This window comes from Bubalus kerabau, chromosome X (assembly GCF_029407905.1).
Source record: "Bubalus kerabau isolate K-KA32 ecotype Philippines breed swamp buffalo chromosome X, PCC_UOA_SB_1v2, whole genome shotgun sequence".
Classification (NCBI taxonomy): Eukaryota; Metazoa; Chordata; class Mammalia; order Artiodactyla; family Bovidae; genus Bubalus; species Bubalus kerabau.
The window spans coordinates 130,060,949-130,079,796 of NC_073647.1; the positions used below are offsets into that span (position 1 = coordinate 130,060,949).

General features: G+C 46.3%; 2 protein-coding genes across 2 annotated transcripts; both read right to left on the reverse strand.

Moving 5' to 3' along the window:
* Positions 1-224: 224 nt before the first annotated feature.
* LOC129639090 (melanoma-associated antigen B2-like) lies at positions 225-2,065 on the reverse strand. The gene has a single exon (XM_055563981.1). It carries the CDS (start codon positions 2,063-2,065, stop codon positions 710-712), a length of 1,356 nt encoding a protein of 451 aa, XP_055419956.1. The 3' UTR covers positions 225-709.
* Positions 2,066-16,129: 14,064 nt separating this feature from the next.
* On the reverse strand, positions 16,130-17,947 carry LOC129638757 (melanoma-associated antigen B4-like). The gene has a single exon (XM_055563413.1). The coding sequence runs from the start codon at positions 17,521-17,523 to the stop codon at positions 16,591-16,593; it is 933 nt and encodes a 310-aa protein (XP_055419388.1). The 5' UTR covers positions 17,524-17,947; the 3' UTR covers positions 16,130-16,590.
* Positions 17,948-18,848: the final 901 nt, after the last annotated feature.

The window sequence follows — 18,848 nt, forward strand, 5'->3', positions numbered from 1 at the left end:
CTCGCCACCCCCTCTTTACCTTGCTTCTCTCTTGTTCTTTCTGATTTAGAGAGTAACTCAGCCTCTTCCAAAAAATGACAGCTTCTCTGAGTAACTATAACTGCATGGGCAGAGGCATGCACTGCTTTTTTTTTTTTTTTTGACTAAACATTGCCAGTACAAGCATGAAGTTTTCTTAAGAGCAGATGCTCAATTAATGTTTGTGTAAAAGAACCACATATAAATCATTTGCTATAATTTATATTCTCAAACATTCTTGAAAAATATAATCCGATCAAAGTATATATCTTTTACATTTATATAAAGGGAAACTAAACAGAGAGTAAGTAAAGCAAACCAAAAATTGACAAACTTTCAGCTGTTTTTCTATGCATCTATGTTCTGAGCCTTAGTGTGGTGTCTTGCACATTTCTATGGATATTCTTATCCTAAAGTGTAGTTATTCTCATCTTGGATCACAAAAGTGATTTGAGGATTTCCAATATGTATTTCAAAGAACAAAACTCTTAATCCTAAATCTGACAAACAGCAAACAGCATGAGACCCATGTAATTCAAATACTTCTATCATTAACCTAAAATAAACTTTGTTGTAAAAAGTAACAATTGAAAATTGAGGAATAAAAAGTCAACAAGTTATTGATGTATATTAGGAACACAGGTTGACAGGCTTTTCCAACCACAAAGCGAAGAATGGGCTTCAGACCACACTAGGGGCCAGATGAGCGGCTGGATGTGGCCCTGGAGCGGGCACTGGTTGAGGCAGAAGTGCCAGCCCTGGCTGCAGCAGAAGTGCCATCCCTGGCCGAGGCAGAAGGGCCAGCACTGGCCAAGGCAGACATGACAGCCCTGGCTGCAGCAGAAGTGATGGGTCTGGCCAAGGCAGAAGGGCCAGCCCTGGCCAAGGCTGAAGGGCCAGCACTGGTCAAGGCAGACATGTCAGCCCTGGCTGAGGCTGAAGTGCCAGCCCTGGCTGCAGCAGAAGTGCCAGCTCTGGCCGAGGCAGAAGGGCCAGCGCTGGCTGAGGCAGAAGGGCCGGTCCCGGTTGCAGCTCTGGCTCCGGAGCTCTCTGCCTCCTCTCTCAAAGCCTCCTCATAATGCGGCAGTAAGGCGTCAGGGACCAAATCGTTGACCTTGGTCAAAAATTGCAGGACTTTCGTCTTGCTGTTTTCTGTGAGCGCTTTAGGACCCCACAGGAACTCATAGCGAGGGGGATTGCTGCCAGGCACCTGGTTGTATTCCAGGTACTCTTCCTTCACCAGATCTTCTGTGATGAGCTTCCTGGTGTCTCCAAAGATGAAGTGCATTCTTCCATCATAGATGCCCAGAATATTCAGGAACTTCCAGACCTCCTCCTCAGAGGTGCGATGGCCATTCAGGTAGATGACACCTAGCAGAGGCATCAGAAGACCATTCTTCGGCAGCCCCCAGTCACCTCTCATAGACTCACTGTCGCTGAGATCTAGGTTGCTCACCAGGGTATAGCAGTGACTGTTGGGCCTGACTTCCTTCAGCACCATGCCAAACACCATCTCCATCTGCTCAGAGGCCCTGCTGAGGATCTCAGGGTATTGCGCCTTGTACCTTCTGTGGATAACCTTCACCATTTCTGACCTCTTAATTAGCTCCCTCATCTTATACTTAAACAGCATGTACTGCACCAAATTCTCTGACTCCATGGTCAGAAGATCTGTGTGAGAGCTCTCAGCAGCAGCTGAGGCCTGGGAGGAATTTTCACCTCCCTGAACTTGGCCCTCGGCACCTGCACCAGATCTCGAGCGTGCTGTGCCACCTACTCCAGATCTCGAGCGTGCTGCGCCACCGGCACCAGATCTTTTGCGTATAGCACCTGCAGCAGCACTGGTGCTGCCTTGGGCTCCCGCAGGCCCCTTGGAGGTGCCAGCAGCAGACGAGCTTGAGGGCGCACTCTCTGAATCAGGAGGGGAGGAGGAGGTGGTCTCTTCTCCCCTAGATGTGGAAGCCTGATCATGAAGACCGTGGGTCTCAGCCTGGGCCTGGCGACGTTTCTCACGAGCACGGCGCTTACTCTTCTGCCCACGAGGCATGACGGCTGTGGTCAGGGACCGCAGGCAGGGGTCTGGGCCAAGAGACAGGAGATTGGGGCACCTGGAGGATGGAAAATGAGGTGACATGAGCACCTTAAAACTGGGAGATTCTACCTTGGCTTAATCAAAGGCCGCCTCTGCAGGTGTCCTTGAGGACACTGCCCTAGGAACCCACAAGGCTCCTGTTTTCCTGCTCAGCCTGTCCCCTGAGAATCCCAGAGGAAGAACAGAGGCTTTACTATTCCTCTGCGTCCCCTCAGCCCTGCTTTGGATTTACTGAGGTGACACCAGGTGCTGACAGTAGGGTCTTCTCAGCTCATCTTCAGTATTATCACATCAAGTCCTGGCTCTGATGCAGACACTTCAGACCTCCACGTGAAGGGATGCCTCAGTGCACCTCCCTCCCAGGGGATACCCAGTTCTGAGAGCTCAGTAGGGTCTCTTCTACCCTGAGTTCACTGGGATCATCATTCCTTGGGTCCAAGGGTCCTTACCTTGGCTCCTTAAAACGTTGGGCACTATTCTCCATTTGCTAACTGGTGGCTGCACCTTCAGACAAGACATTTCCCCTCCCTTAGACTTAGTATAAAACAGTAAAGCAGATGTTCAACCTCACAGCCCATCTCTGAGATTTCCTGGGCTGAAATCCAAGGGTTGGGACGCATGCTCTAAGTCCTCACTCAGGTTCCTTAGCTGGGCGCCTGGCAGAGAACCTCCCCTTTCTCCTGAACTGATACCTGTCTGATAGTAAAAGCCAATTACCCTGTGTCCCCACAGGAGGAAGTGAGGATGACCTCATCTTCCCAAACACGGTCTCCTAAGAATGGAAGCTGTTGCAGGCAGGTTGACCTCCCTGTGGTCCCATCCAAGATCCCAATTCAAAGTTAATTTTTTTTTTTTTTGCTTCTCTTTTCTTCTATATGTCTTTTTTAAAACAAATTTATTTATTTTTAATGGAAGGATAATATCTTTACAATACTGTGTTATTTTCTGCCCGACATCAACATGAATCAGCCATAGGTATACTGTATGTCTCCTCCCTCTCCAAACTCTCTCCCCCCTCCACCCCATCCCACCCCTCTTAAGCTGTTAGGGCACTGGCTTTGAGCTCCCTGAGTCATAAAACTAATTCCCAGTGGTTATTTATTTTACATATGGTAATGTGTACATTTCCAATGTAACTCTCTCAATCTGTCCCTCCCTCTACTTCCCCCACTGTTTACACCAGTGTGTTCTCTATGCCTGCATACCCAGGCTGTCCTGCAAAGAGGTTCATCAGTGCCATCTTTCTGGATTCCAAATATATGCATTAATATATGATATTGGCTTTCCTCTTTCTGACTTAATTCACTCTGCATAAAAAACTAGAAATAAAACTACCACATGAGCCAACAGTATCATTACGGAGGATATATCCTGAGGAAACTAACTGAAAAAGACACTTGTACTCAAATGTTCACTGCAGCACTATTTACAATAGCCAGGACATAGAAGTATCCAAGGTCTACATTTGACACATGACAGGGTCTAAGAGCTCTCCCTCTGTTCACCACTGCCTTAGCTGACCACTCCTTAGCCCACAGTGGGGACTGACATGTATTCTTGAGGTCTGCCAGGGATGACGACAGGGAGGATTTGGTCCGAATGATGTGGTGTGGAACATATCCACAGCCCCCGAGGTTCTCACCATGACCCCTGGCAAATCTGAAACCCTCCCTTAATAACCTAAGGCTACCACTTTGACCTGGTTGCTCATTTCCCTGAGATGTCCCGGGAAGTGTCATGTCAAAACGCCCTATTCTCCCAGGCCTGAAAACAGGGCTGGCACTTTACGTGGCCCCGTTTCTTAAGGAAGTGGCCGCCATACTTACTCAGCGTCACAACCATGAATCATGGTGCAGACTAGCTCCCTTTGTTGAACTGGTTTTATTCTGTTAGAGCAAGGTTCTCACTTCACCAAAACCACCTCCAGTGGACACCAGGGGGCACCACAGTTGGCCAACTTACCCGAGGCCTCCTAGAGCCCAGTATAGGGGAGTCGCTCAGTGTGGCCCCCTTGCAGTGTCGAACTCTGCTCCTCAGTCCTCAGGGCCGTTATCTACGTCCTACACCACCTCCGGGGGTAGAATCTGGGCCTACCCCCACAAACCAACGCCTTAGCCTGAGACACTCTAGACCACATTCGGCCGATAGCTCTGAGGGGCCCACAAGAGCCATATCACAGGGGTGGGATGTGGATGGGTCACTTTTATTACTGGGAGGGTTGGGAAAGTCCCTTCAGCTACATTCAGGTCCTCACCTTGGTTCCGGACAAGTTCTGGACACTAAGTCTCCGCCAAACGGTTGCTGCAGCTACCGCTCGAGCTCCTCGCCTTCGAAGCGGAAATGGAGGGGATCTGCACAGGGTCCTGCGTGACGTCTTCCGGGGTCGACGGCAAGGGTGGCGTGCTACGGGAGCCCCAGTAGCTCAATATTCATCCGTCCCTGGATTCTCTCTCAGCGTCCTCCGTGTGCGGTTTATCAGAGCCCCGAACGCCTCCATCTATGAACCCAAGTCCTACAGCCCCCAAACAAAGCCCTTGCCTTCCGAAGTCCCTGCTACTGCTGCTGCTAAGTCGCTTCCGTCATGTCCGACTCTGTGCGACCCCATAGATGGCAGCCCTCCAGGCTCCCCTGTCCCTGGGATTCTCCAGGCAAGAACACTGGAGTGGGTTGCCATTTCCTTCTCCAACCCAAGTCCCTAGTGGAAGGAATTGGAGCACTGCTCTGGGGAGATCCTCTCATTAGCACTGATCGTCCTCACCTTAAGTCCAGTTATGGTCAAGATGACACCCCTCTGCAGATCTGGGGCCCTATCCTGCTAGAGAAGGCCTTGCCCTCCCTGAGTTCACACAGGTGGAATGTGGGGACCACTTAGAAGTAGCTGTTCTGGGTCTCTCAGAGCTAAGAATTTACAGAATGCTGTTTGGCTCCCTCTCCAGGGGTCCCCGCTAACACTCAGCATTGTCATCTGAGGTCCTGCTTGGGCTCAGGTTCGTCCACCCACGAAACTAGGCTGATCCTATTAGACAGAGGCCGCACCTCACTGAGAATTTCCAGACTGAAATCAACCTGACATCTGTGCCCTGAGCTTCCTGGGGAGCACAGCGACAGAGATTTTCCAGGGCCTCCTTCGATGCAGTGTGTGCTACTGTGAGTGCACTTTCACGTCCTCACATTGACACGGGACGAACCCTGTAACTCCACTCTCTGCTTGTGAAGCTACTTGTCTTACATCAAGGTCCTAGTCTCCTTGAGAATTCCAAGTTGGAAGTCAGGGTGACCCTCATGTGATCGTAGTCCATAAGGGCCTCCGAAAACAGGCAGCAGGGATGCAACTCGAGTCCTTCTGATTCCTCTTGCTCAGCATCCTCACTACATCGACCAGAGCCTGAGACTGCTCCTTCTACTGCTTTAAGATGGCTCTTTGGGTGACCACTATAATCAGGAGTCACTGTCTCCACAGTCCTCTTTCATGGAGTTCTGATATCAGCTTCTGTTGCTTGATTAAAGGCTTCCTGGAAATGCATATTCCTACAAACACTTGAGCAGTTACCCTCTAGCAAATCTTGGAGAAAACGGGTCTAAGTTCCAAAAGTGATGTAAGATTAGGAAAATGCAGCAGAAATCAAGGAAGTCAGGACAGATGTTATGCTGTCAGAGAAAAAGAGCTGATATATTCCTTCTCTTCAGCCAGATTTTGGTTGTGTGCTTAGTTGCTCAGTCATGTCCTACTCTTTGCAACCCCATGGACTGTAGCCTGCCAGGCTCCTCTGTCCATGGGGATTCTCCAGGCAAGAATCCTGGAGTGAGTTGCTCTCCTCCAGCAGATGTACCAAACCCAGGAATCAAACCCAGGACTCCCACATTGCAGGTGGATTCTTTACTTTCTGAGCCACCAGATTTAGGGTGGTTCTAAAGTCTTTACTTTCAGGACCCTCCTGTTGGTCCAGTGGTTATGACTCTGTACTCCCAGTGAAGGGGGCCCAGGTTCGATCCCTGGTCAGGTAATTGGATCCCACATACCAGAACGAAGAGTTCATGTGCCACAACTAAAACTTTCACATGCCACAACTAAAGAGCCTGCATGTGGCAACACAGATCCCGAGTGTCACAGCTAAGACTCAGAGCAGCCAAAAATAAATAAAAATAAATATTTTTAATTTAAAAAATTAAGTATTTACTTTCTACATAGAAGCATGGCACCTGATAATCTTGTAAGCCCTTGATAACTTGAGGGTGTCTGAATTTGCACATGCAGATAATCATAGGGTTACTGAGCATTCTCTCTTTCTCTCCTTTATCTCTCTTAATTATTTTGGTTATGTGCTATGTGGCAATATTGATGGTAGGAGAGTTTGGGGCAGAGTGGATACATGTCTATGTATGGGTGAGTCCCTTCACTGTTCATCTGAAACTGTCACAATATTGTTAACCGGCTGTCCCCAAGAAAAAAATAAACGTTCAAATTACAAAAAACAAAACTGTGCTTCCAGTGTAAGGGGTATGAGTTCAAACCCTGGTTGTGGAATTAGGATCCCATGTTTCAAGGGGCAGTCCTAAGATGGCAGAGGAATAGGATGGGGAGACCACTTTCTCCCCCACAAAGTCATTGAAAGAACATTTGAATGCTGAGAAAATTCCACAAAACAACTTCTGAACGCGGGCAGAGGACATCAGGAACCTACAAAGGCAGTTTATTGTCTTCAAAAGGAGGTAGGACAAAATATAAAAGATAAACATAGAAATAAAAGAGGTAGGGATGGAAATCCATCCCAGGAAGGGAGTCTTAAAAAAAGAGAGTAGTTTCCGAACACCAGGAAAGACTCTCACTGGCGGGTCTGTGGTGAGCCTAGGAATCTTAGAGGGCAATATAATCGGGAGGAAGAAAAATACATACATACATAAATAATTAAAACCCACAGATTACATGCCTAACGGCAACTCCCAGTGGAGCAGCAGCCTAGACACTCACGTCTGCCACCGGCAAGGCGGGGGAGGGCGGGGGGTGGGCTTGACAGGGAGGCGCAGGCTGCATTGCTTAGGGTAAGGACCCCGTGTCTGAATGCCCCGAGGGCAATCTGAGGGAACTAAATTGAGATAGCAACCCAGACTCTGCGATAGCTATCCTGTGAAGAGCTAATACCCGGTGATTTTCTTAATGGCGTCTGGGAACACATCTGTTGCCTGTTGATTTCGCAAAAGCTGCTTCTCCTATTATTTTGATATTTTAAGTCCAACCTCTTTCTAAATTTGTCAGGCCATCCTTTGCTGCCATTAAATTCTCCAGCTTTAGATCCGTCACCCCCACCTTTTGCTTTAGGTTGTCATAATGACTTTGATTTTTCTTCAATCATATTAGAGTCTATAGGTATGCCTTGCTTGTAGCAATCCTGCACCCACATACAAGCTATATTTTAAACACAAGATAAAAATGTAGTTCACAAAAAGCACAAGGTTTTCACACCTGCTGGTGTAGCTGCAGTGTTGGCTTCTTAAATTTCCTGTTCTTTTTCTTACAGTGGTCCTTATGCTGGATTCATTCATCTTGAAATGGTGGCAACCACGACTGCAGACCCAAACTGTGGTACACAACAAGCAATTCAACTTTTTTGCATAATGTCGTGACTTCTCTGCTTCTTTAAAGCACTTCCAGCACCACTAGGGGCACTTCATATGAGTCCTATCATTTTATTCAAGGTTTACAATATATCGTAGTAAACAGAATGAGAACTACCTGAAAACCATTGGTGATCAGTTTTTTGAGATCACAATTTACTACTGAAACTGCTCATCAGGGACGAATAGTGCTATTCATGGTCCATAAGTGTGTGTGTGTGTCTGTGTGTGCACATAACTTTTGATAAATTTCATCTTTTCATATTTGTGTATATTTTATGGTTCAGTTCAGTTCAGTCACTCAGTCGTGTCTGACGTTTGCGACCCCATGAATCGCAGCACACCAGGCCTCCCTGTCCATCACAAAACTCCCAGAGTTCACTCAGACTCATGTCCATCGAGTCAGTGATGCCATTCCAGCCATCTCATCCTCTGTCCTCCGCTTCTCCTCCTGCCCCCAATCCCTCCCAGCATCAGAGTCTTTTCCAATGAGTCAACTCTTTGCATGAGGTGGCCAAAGTACTGGAGTTTCAGCTTCAGCATCATTCCTTCCAAAGAAATCCCAGGGCTGATCTCCTTCAGAATGGACTGGTTGGATCTCCTTGCAGTCCAAGGGACTCTAAGAGTCTTCTCCAACACCACAGTTCAAAAGCATCAATTCTTCGGCGCTCAGCCTTCTTCACAGTCCAACTCTCACATCCATACATGACCACAGGAAAAACTATAGCGTTGACTAGATGGACCTTTGTTGACAAAGTAATGTCTCTGCTTTTGAATATGCTATCTAAGTTGGTCATAACTTTCCTTCCAAGGAGTAAGCGTCTTTTAATTTCATGGCTGCAGTCACCATCTGCAGTGATTTTGGAGCCCAAAAAAATAAAGTCTGACACTGTTTCCACTGTTTCCCCATCTATTTCCCATGAAGTGATAAAATAGACTAGCATCTACATAAATTTTATGCATCCATGACAGCTTTTTCTTAATCTTTTTATATTTCTAGGCTATGTGAGTCACCTGTTTTTTCAAGTCATCTCAAATCTCTGAATAGTTTTCCAATGTATTTATTGAAAAAAATTCATCTATATGTGGACCTGCACAGTTCAAATTTGTGTGGTTCAAGGGTCGACTACATACAAAGAAGTGGCAATGCTGAGTCGTACGATAGCTACAGTTGTGATTTTCTGAGGAACCTCCACACTTCTTTTCCATAGTGGCTGTGCCAATTTATATTCCCAGCAACTGTGTGCAAAGGTTCCCTTTTCTCAACACCCTTGCCAAAACGTGTTCTCACTTGGCTTTTTGATAATAGCTCTCCCAACAGGTATGAGGTGATCTCTTACTGTGGTGTGGATTATCATCTCTCTGGTGGTTAGTGATGCTGAGCTCCTTTTCATATAGCTGTTGGCCATTTGTATGTCTTCTTTGGAAAATATTTAGGTTCTTTGCTCCTTTTTTAGTTATTTTCAATTAATTAGTCTGGTATTGAGTTGTCTGAGTTCCTTTTATATTAATTTATCAGATATATGGCTTGCAAACTTGTTCTCCTATTTCACCTTTTCATGTAGTTGATTGTTTCCATTGCTATACAGAATCTTTTTAATTTGATGTAGTGCCATTTATTTTTGTTTTTCTTGCCTGTGTTTCTGTTGTCAAATTAAAAACAACAACAACAACAACAAAACTAAAATCCCCAGAACATTGCCAAGACAAATGACAAAGCGTTCTCCCCTATGTTTTCTTCTAACTGTTTTAAGGTTTCTGATCTCATTTTTAAGTCTTAAATCCATTTTACATTTTTTGAGTATGATGTAAGATACGACTCCAGTTTGATACTTTTCATGCAAATATTCAGTTTTCTCAACACTATTTGTTGACGGAGGATACTGTCTTTTTCACTGTGTATTCTTAGTGCCTTTGTCAAAGATTACTTGACTATATGTGCATGGTTGTATTTCTAGGCTCTATTCTGTTCCATTGGTCTGTGTATCTATGTATATGCTGGTATCATATTGTCTTGAACAAAGGCAAGAAGAGCCAGGCTTCCACCTTTGCTCGTCTTTCTCAACATTATTTTGTCTATCCAAGGTCTTTTGTGGTTTCATAAGAATTTTAGCATTTCTATTTCTCTGGAAAATTCCAGTGGAATTATGACACACAGTACATTAAGTCTGTAGATCACTTTGGGCAGTATGGATATTTTAACAGTATGACTTCTTCCAATCCATATACTTGGGACATCTTTTTATTTGTGTCTTTTCCAATTTGTTCCATCGGTGTCTTGTTGCCTTCAGTGTATAGATATTTCACTTCCTGGATTAAATTTATTTCTAAGTATTTTATTCTTTTTGACATATTTGAAACAGAACTGTTTTCTTAATTTCTTTTTCAGATAGTTTGTTGTCAGTATTTAGAAACACAACTCACTTTTCTGTGTTATTTTGTGTCCTGCACCTTTCTTGAATACATTTCTTAGTACTAACAGTTTCCTGGACACTCAAAACATTCACCCCACTGTCACTTTCCCCTACCAGGAAAGGTCGCAATCTCTTTTGGTACCAAGCTGTACCAGCCCCAGACAGGGGGTGATGCCAATAGAGTCAAGTCACTGTGCTTATGCATTGCAAGTGCAGCTGATCTAAGTTTTATGCTTACCTGTGGTACTGCAATTTCGTAATTGGGTTCTAGACCTTCTATAAAGGTTTTTTGTTACTTACACAATTTTAACATCTGGGCTGCTGAGGGGAAACAGGGGCTGGGAATTCCTGTTCCACTGTATTGCAGATGCCACACAGTCAAGACCCTTTTCTTTATTTCCTGATATCAACAATTTCACTTAGTCTTCATTCACATTGGCAAGAAACTCCCAATACGTTTGACATGTTATCTTTCTCTGAATCACAGAGATTCAAGGATTTCTGATTCATTATCTGATTCATTATAGAAAATACCAAAAGCTTTATCCTTATACTGAAAAACAGTAATAAATGGGATATACTTTGTTCATAAACACAGATACGGGAGTCAAAGAAACCTTCAATTACAAGGAAGAATATTTCAATACTATGAAAAAGAAAGCCCTAAGCAGAAAAAGATACATATCCCAGTTACTGAGGTCAAGCAAGAACAAAAAAAGACATAAAATGTATTCCCTTAAGCTCCATCTTGGCACTCAATTACTTGGAATACTTACTTCTCTTTTCAACCTCAAGATGAAGGATCTGCACTGGATGTCACTATGTGGGAGGAGCTGGAGGACTTAGATCTGGAATGTGCCCTGCCCATGGCAGTAGCGCTCCCTCTTACCTCTCAAGGCCTCTCTCTACCTCATCCTATGATGGAATTCAGGACCCCTGAGGGCTGACAGCAGCAAGTGGACACTACAGAACCCTAGTGGTTCTGGGTGGCTATTTCTTTCACTTCTTATTAAGGGGCTTCACATATATATTTGACAATTCCTACTCTGACCTGAGAGTGCCCTCCTTAGACAAAAGGTTTCAAGTCCCTGACAACTATACTGTGACAACAGACAAAAGAGATGTTCAACTTGAGGTCTCTCCCTGGAACCTTCTTATACCTAATATTCCTGGGTGTGCTTTCCTCAGTCCAGATATGGGTGTCCCCCTATAAGCCCTTGCCCCTTTGATTAAAGGCTTCTTAGGAAATGCCACATCCCTGAAAAGCCCCGATCAGTTTCCCTACTCCAAACCTTGCAGAGAAGGAGTCCCTGTCCTAGGAGTGATAAGAGATGGGAAATCCATGGCATAAATAAGGGGGCCCAGGTAGAGACCTGTGAGAGAAACAAAACGTGGTAACCTGGCCCTCTGTCCTTCAGCCAGACTTCTCAGGCAACCTCTGTTCTAATAAATAAATTTTATATTTTAGATCTAATAGATATTTTTTTATTAAAAAAATGGTTATGTGATGATTGTTGTGTGAGTCCTTGATCTTTAAGCTTATCTGAAACCTCATATGTATGCATAGATGATCTTATTGCCAGCAAATATTATCTCTTCTTTCCTCTCTTCATATGTCACATTTGTTTTGGCATTATTATTATTATTGCTCTGGCTATGTATTACAATGTAATAGTTCGACCTCAGAGTCTTTCTTCTTATTGCTTCCAATACATTTCACAGTAATGAGAATAAGAAGGGAATTAAGGGTACAAGGTCAGCTCAGGCTTGCAGGAGTGAGAGGGTGAGCTTTAGACTAACTCAGATCAAGGGCCTATGTCACTTACCAGCCATGGAAAAGTCTGTCACATCATTAAAGTGAGAGAGCCTCGGGCTCTTTAACTGTGAAGGGAGTTTGACAAGCCCTGTCTGGAAAGACTGGTGGCATGTGGTGGTAACTGTAAAGCATCTGCCACAGGGCCTGGCAGGCACCATATCCCTCCCTTCTCATGACTGGTGGCTGCACTTTCCAACAAAGATCTCACCTCCCTTAGGGCTGATATCGAGCTTCCCTGGTGGCTCAGCAGTAAAGGATCCGCCTGAGATACAGGAGCTGCAGGAGACGCAGACTCAGTCTCTGGGTCAGGAAGATCCCCTGGAGGAGGAAATGGCAACCCAGCCTAGAATTCTTCCTTGGAATATCCCATGGACAAAGGAGCCTGGCGGGGTACAGTCCATGGAGTCACAAGAGAGTCAGACATGACTTAGCAATTCAAGAAGAAGAAGAAGAAGGCCTGGTATAAATAAGTGAGGGAGAGCCTTGCCTGACAGTCTTCCCCTGAGCTTTCTAGAACTGACATCAAAGGGGAGGGCATGACTTTCCTTTGTCCCCTCTTATTCAGGGATGAGTAGACCCCTCAGTCTCTACTTGAGCTTCACAATTTGACTTCTGGTGGGGCCTGGGGAATCCCCTCCTTCTTGACCTGAGGCCTATCTCCTCATAGTAAGACCGATACCTCCCTGTGAGCCTGGAGGAGGAAATAAGAGTGGCCTTATCTAGCCACCCCTACCCATAGTCTCACAAGAATGAAAGCTGTGGCAAGGTCCTTGAGGATGACAGGTGGTTCCTCTCAGGGTCCCAAGTCAGGGTCCCAAATTTGACTCTCAGCCAAGCCCAAGACTCCCTCTCTGTTGACATGGGACCACCACCATCTGACCAAAACCCTAACTTTCCTGCTACTCCTCGGTCAGAGCTGAAGGGCCCCTTGGCCTGACAACTCTACCTGTGGCCTTCTAGCCTGACAGTAGGGAAGATTCTCTGTGGCCATCCTGGCATGTATGTTTAAACAGTTTTACCATCCTCACCCTGACTTGGAAATAACCTGGAAATATTCACAAACTGGAAATGTTCCCTGACTTGCCTTACAGCTTCTCCCCTCAGGCCCCCAATTCCGAGACCCCCCAGGAGGAAGTGGAGTTTGCCTCATCGGGCCACAACAGTCTGTGGTCTTCCGAGGCCAACAGTAGTGGAAGCAATATGTTCTGCCCTCATTGTTTTGAGATGGATGGGCTTTTCAGTCATCAGGGTCCTTACCTTCTGGTACAATCTGGAAATCATCCTTCTGCTGACCTGTGGTCTCTCTGTTTGATCAGGATGAGATTCCTTACCTCCATGTGATCGTCTGGAGGGAGAGAGTAGGACTCACCATGTCACCAGGCCTAAGTGGCAGTCTAAGACCTAACGGGGACAGTGCCCTCCGAGGCCCCCTTCTTTCTGAGAGGGATCCTTCATTGTCAGTCAGTGCCATCGATTGAATACTATTAGGAACTGGGTACCCTACATCAGCTAAATGAGGCCTCCCCATTAGCCCAAGGACTTTAAGGCCCTGAAGCCATTCACCTTCAGAAAATAAGGGATAAACTTAGTCTGAAAGCCCTGCCTGTTCCCTCCCAGGGCCCATTACATTTGCAGGACTTTCTAAGAATTTATCTGTAATGGGGTAGTTGCCTGCCGCACTCCTCAGACAAGTGTGCCACTGTCATACCTGGGATTTCCACTCTCTGATGAACAGCCAGCCTATAAACCAAGGTCCTCATCTCCTTGACACCAACCAGGCAGAAGTCACGGGGCCCTTGAGCTGGCCAGCACTTACCTATGCCTCCCAGGGCTAACCGGAGAAGATGAGCTAAGTGTAGTCCTGTTGGCTGTGAGTTGAGGGGCTTCCATATCCACACCCTGGGTCTTCACTTTGACTCTTCACCTTTCCTGGGGCTCTATTCTCTGCTGATCTGAGGCTGAGGGCTCTGCTGATTCCCAAAATCCCTACCTTCCCGGGACCTGAGTTGAAAGTGTTAACCACAGCAGCCCGGATTGTTCTGGACTTCATATACTTGCCAATAAGGACAAGTATATCTTTACAGGTTCCTACTATGGGGCTGCATCTTTCATTCACCCTCATTCAGGTTAATCACTGTCATTTCTGAGAGATTGATCCTCTCTGCTCTACCAACCTCAGAACTCTGCACCAAGACCAAGTTTCTTAGGTCTCTGAGAAGCCTGAAGAATAAGCGAGGCCATGCTTAGCCCAACAGTTCTGAGATCCCCTGTGACTGAGAGCAGTTGGGAGTGCTGTTCCAGTGACCAACATCCATATTCTGGGGTGTTGCTCTCCTCAGTCCTCCTACATGGGGCCCTCATCTTGCTTTCTGTGTCTTGGATTAAAGGCTTCTGGGGAAATTCCACATCTCTGCAAACACTTGAACTGTGTTTGCTCTGCAATGCTATGGAAAATGAAAGGGGCCCTGTCCCAGGAGTGATAGGAGATGGAGAAGCTACAGCCCAAGGCAGGAGTTCCAGGATAGGTGGTCATCCATCAGAGAAAAAAAGTACATAAATCTATCTCATCAGCCAGGTGAAGATTCTCATGTCATTTCTGTTCTGGTAGATTTACTTTCTACAGACAAGAGACTGTAAGCATGGTATGGAGAGCCCTTGGTCTTCAGAGCTTATCTAACATGGCCAATGCACATGCTAATACTGTCACCGAATAGTGTCTCTTTCATTTATCTATGAGTAATGAATAAGGGATATGCATTTCTGGTTAAATATATTTGGTATTCTTACTGCTCTGGCTACACATTCTGATCCAGGAGCTTGAGCAAAAGGACATTCTTTTTTTATCACCTAGGACAAATTTTGAAGTACTGAGAAAAACACTGAAATAAAAGTTACAGGGTGGGGACTTTCCTGGTGGTCCAGTGGCTAACACCTCAGGCGCCCGATGCAGGGGGCCCAGGTTCGATCCCTGGTCAGGGAAGTAGACCCCATGTGCTGCAACTAACATCTAGCACAGCCAAATAAATAAATAAGAAAAAGGACAAGTGAAAAGTGAAAGTGAAGTTGCTCAGTCATGTCCGACTCTTTGTGACCCCATGGGCTATAGCCTATCAGGCTCCTCTGTCCATCAGATTTTCCAGGCAAGAGTACTGGAGTGGGTTGCCATTTCCTTCTCCAGGGGATCTTCCCAACCCAGGGATCTAAATAGGGTCTCCTGCATTGCTGGCAGAGGCTTTTACCATCTGGACTTCCCTGGGCCATCAGGGAAGTCCAAAAGAGAGAATTACCATGTGAAAGTGAAAGTCACATCCGACTCTTTGTGACCCCATGGACTGTACAGTCCATGGAGTCCATGGAATTCTCCAGGCCAGAATACTGGAGTGGGTAGCTTTTCCCTTCTCCAGGGGACCTTCCCAACCCAGGGATCGAACCCAGGTCTCCCGCATTGCAGGAGGATTCTTTACCAGCTGAGCCACAAGGGAAATGAAATATCAAATGTTAAAAGTACTTGTTTAAAAGACAAGACAAGGGTATGTCTCAGGGTGGGGGGAGAAGAACAGTATGTACGCTAGAGTAGTTTAGGGCAGGAGTCTAGTCCTAGGTCTGTCATTTACCAGCCTTAAGTATTTTGGCACAAAACCAAACTCTAACTCTATGAGCCTTGGGTTCTCCCCTGTGAAGTGAGTTTGATAAACCCTGCCTTGTCAGACTGGTGGAATATATGTATTTATCGAAAGCATCTGTCACAGAACCTGTCTCTATTGAGAAATTAGGGGCAATCCCAGTTATTACGATGATCTTGACCTCAGATGTTACATCAGCTGGGTTTCTTTTCTTTTTTTGCATCTATCAGATGTCAGAAACTATGCAGCGTTCTAACTGAAAGAAAAAAAAAAAATAACCCAACCTCCCCAATCAGCCAAAATTCTGCTTAGCAATGAAACCAAAGTAATATATTCTCTCCACCCGCTCTTTACCCTGCTTCTTTTTTGTTCTTCTTGAAGTAGAGAGTCTCTCAGCCTCTTCCATAGAATGACAGCTTCCCTGGAAACTATAAGTGAATGGGCAGAAACTGGGAGTTTCTTTGACTAAACATCGCCAATACAGGCATGAAAGACTTCTTAAAAGCAGATGCTCAATTAATGTTTGTGTAAAAGAAGAGCCACAAACAAATCATTTGCTTTAATTTATATTCTCAAACATTCTTGAAAACCATAAGCAGATCCAAGCATATATCTTTTATATTTACAAAAAGGGAGACTAAACAGAGTAAAGCAAACCAAAACTTGAAGAACTTTTGGCTATCTCTCTATGTATCTATGTTCTGAGCTTCTATTAGTGTGGTGTCTTTCACATTTCTAAGGATATTCTTATCCTAAAGTGATGTTATTCTCATCCGGGATCACAAAAGTGATATGAGGATTTCCAATATGCATTTCAAAAAACAAAATTGTTACTCATAAATCTGACAAACAGCAAACTGTGTGTGACCCATTTTACTCAAATACTTGTATCATGAACCTAAATAAAGTTTCTGTTGAAAAAAGAAAGAACTGAAAACTAGGGGGGGGAATCAACAGGAACACGGGTTGACAGGCCTTTCTGACCACAAAGTGAAGAACGGCCTTCCGACCACACTAGGGGCGAGATGAGTGGCTGGATACGGCCCTAGCGTGGGCACTGGCCGAGGCAGAAGGGCCAGCGCTGGCTGCAGTAGAAATGCCAGGCCTGGCTGAGGCAAGATACTGAGCCTGGGCTGCAGCAGAAGGGCTATCCCAGACCGAGGCAGACATGCCTGCAGTAACCCAGGCTGACATGCCAGCCATGCCTGAAGCAGAAAAGTCAGCCATGCCCAGGGCAGAAGTGGCAGCCATGCCCGAGGCAGAAGTGGCAGCCATGACTGAGGCAGAAGTGCCAGCCATGACCGAGGCAGAAGTGTCAACCCTGGCTGCAGATCTGGTCCCGGTGCTCTTTACTTCCTGTCTGAAAGACTCCTCATATTGCGCCAAGAAGGCATCAGGGACCGTATCATTGACCTTGGCCAAAAACTCCATGACTTTATTCTTGTTGGTTTCTGTAAGCGCTTTAGGACCCCAGAAGAACTCATAGCGAGGGGGATTGCTGCCGGGCACCTGGCGGTACTCCAGGTACTCTTCCCGCACCAGATCTTCTGTGATGAGCTTCCTGGTGTCTCCAAAGATGAAGTGCCTTCTTCCATCATAGATGCCCAGAATATTCAGGAACTTCCAGATGTGCTCCTCAGAGATACGGGGGCCATTCAGGTAGATGAAACTCAGCAGAGGCATCATAAGACCATTCTTCGGCAGCCCCAAGTCACCTCTCATAGACTCACTGTCGCTGAGATCTAGGTTGCTCACCAGGGTATAGCAGTGACTGTTGGGTCTAACTTCCTTCAGCACCAGGCCAAACACAACCTCCATGTGCTCAGAGGCCCTGCTGAGGATCTCTGGGAATTGCTTCATGTACCTTCCACTGATTGCCTTCAGCATTTCAGACCTCTTAATGAGCTCCCTCATCTTATACTTACACAGCATGTGCTGCACCAACATCTGTGCCTTCTTGGTCAGAAGATCTGTGTGAGAGCTCGCCGCAGCAGCTGAAGCCTGGGAGGAATTTTCACCTCCCTGAACTTGGCCCTCGGCACCTACACCAGATCTCGAGCGTGCTGCGCCACCACCACCAGATCTTTTGGGTATAGCACCTGCAGCAGCACTGGTGGTGCCTTGGGCCCCCTGAGGCCCCTTGGGGGTGCCAGCAGCAGACGAGCTTGAGGGAGCACTCTTTGAATCAGGAGGGGAGGAGGAGGTGGTTTCTTCTCCCCGAGATGTGGTGGCCTGATCATGAAGACCCTGGGTCTCAGATCAGGCCTGGTGACGTTTCTCACGAGCACAGACCTTACTCTTCTGCCGACGGGGCATGATGGCTGTGGTCAGGGACCGCAGGCAGGATTCTGGGCCAGTAGACAGGAGATTGGGGCACCTGGAGGATGGAGAATGAGGTGACATGAGCACCTTAAAACAGGGAGATTCTACCTTGGCCTAATCAAAGGCCACCTCTGCAGGTGTCCTTGAGGACACTGCCCTAGGAACCCACAAGCCTCCTGTTTTCCTGCTCAGCCTGTCCCCACAGAATCCCACAGAGGAAGAACAGAAGCCTTAAGACTTTTCCTCTGCATCCTCTCAGCCCTGCTTTGGATTTACTGACGTGACAGCAGGTCCCGGCAGTGGGGTCCTCTCAGCTCATCTTTCGTATTACCATGTCAAGTCCTGGCGGAGCCTGGGCACCCTTCTCTCTGCTATTCTGCTACAGACACTTTAGACCTCCACATGATCCAGAAGCAAGTGAAAGGATGCCTCAGTCCACCTCCCTCCAAGGGGATACCCAGTGCTGAGAGCTCAGTAGGGTTTTTTTCCATCCCGAGTTCACTGGGATCATCATTCAAGGTCCTTACCTTGGCTCCTTAAAACATCGGGCACCTTTTATACTGTGTGCTACTGTGAGTCCACTTTCAGGTCCTCACATTGACACCTGACAAATCCTGTAACTCTATTCTCTGTTTTATGAAGCTTCTTGTCTTACATGAAGGTCCTAGTCTCCTGAGAATTCCAAGTTGGAAGTCAGGATGATCCTCATGTGATCCTAGTCCATCAGGGCCTCTGAGAATAGACAGTGGGGATGCAACTTGAGTCCTTCTGATTCCTCTTGCTTAGCATCCTCACTACATCTACCACAGCCTGGGACTGCTCCTTCTACTGAGCTAAGATTCCTCTTCTTAGTCTTTGGGTCACCACTATTATCAGGGTTGATTGTCTCCTTAGTCCTCCTTCCTGGAGGTTCCCATATCAGCTTCTGTCCCTCGATCAAAGGCTTCTGG

Excerpts from the sequence above, each read along its gene's own strand:
- LOC129639090 (XM_055563981.1), bottom strand. The coding sequence starts at position 2,065 with ATGCCTCGTGGGCAGAAGAGTAAGCGCCGTGCTCGTGAGAAACGTCGC.
- LOC129638757 (XM_055563413.1), bottom strand. The coding sequence starts at position 17,523 with ATGTTGGTGCAGCACATGCTGTGTAAGTATAAGATGAGGGAGCTCATT.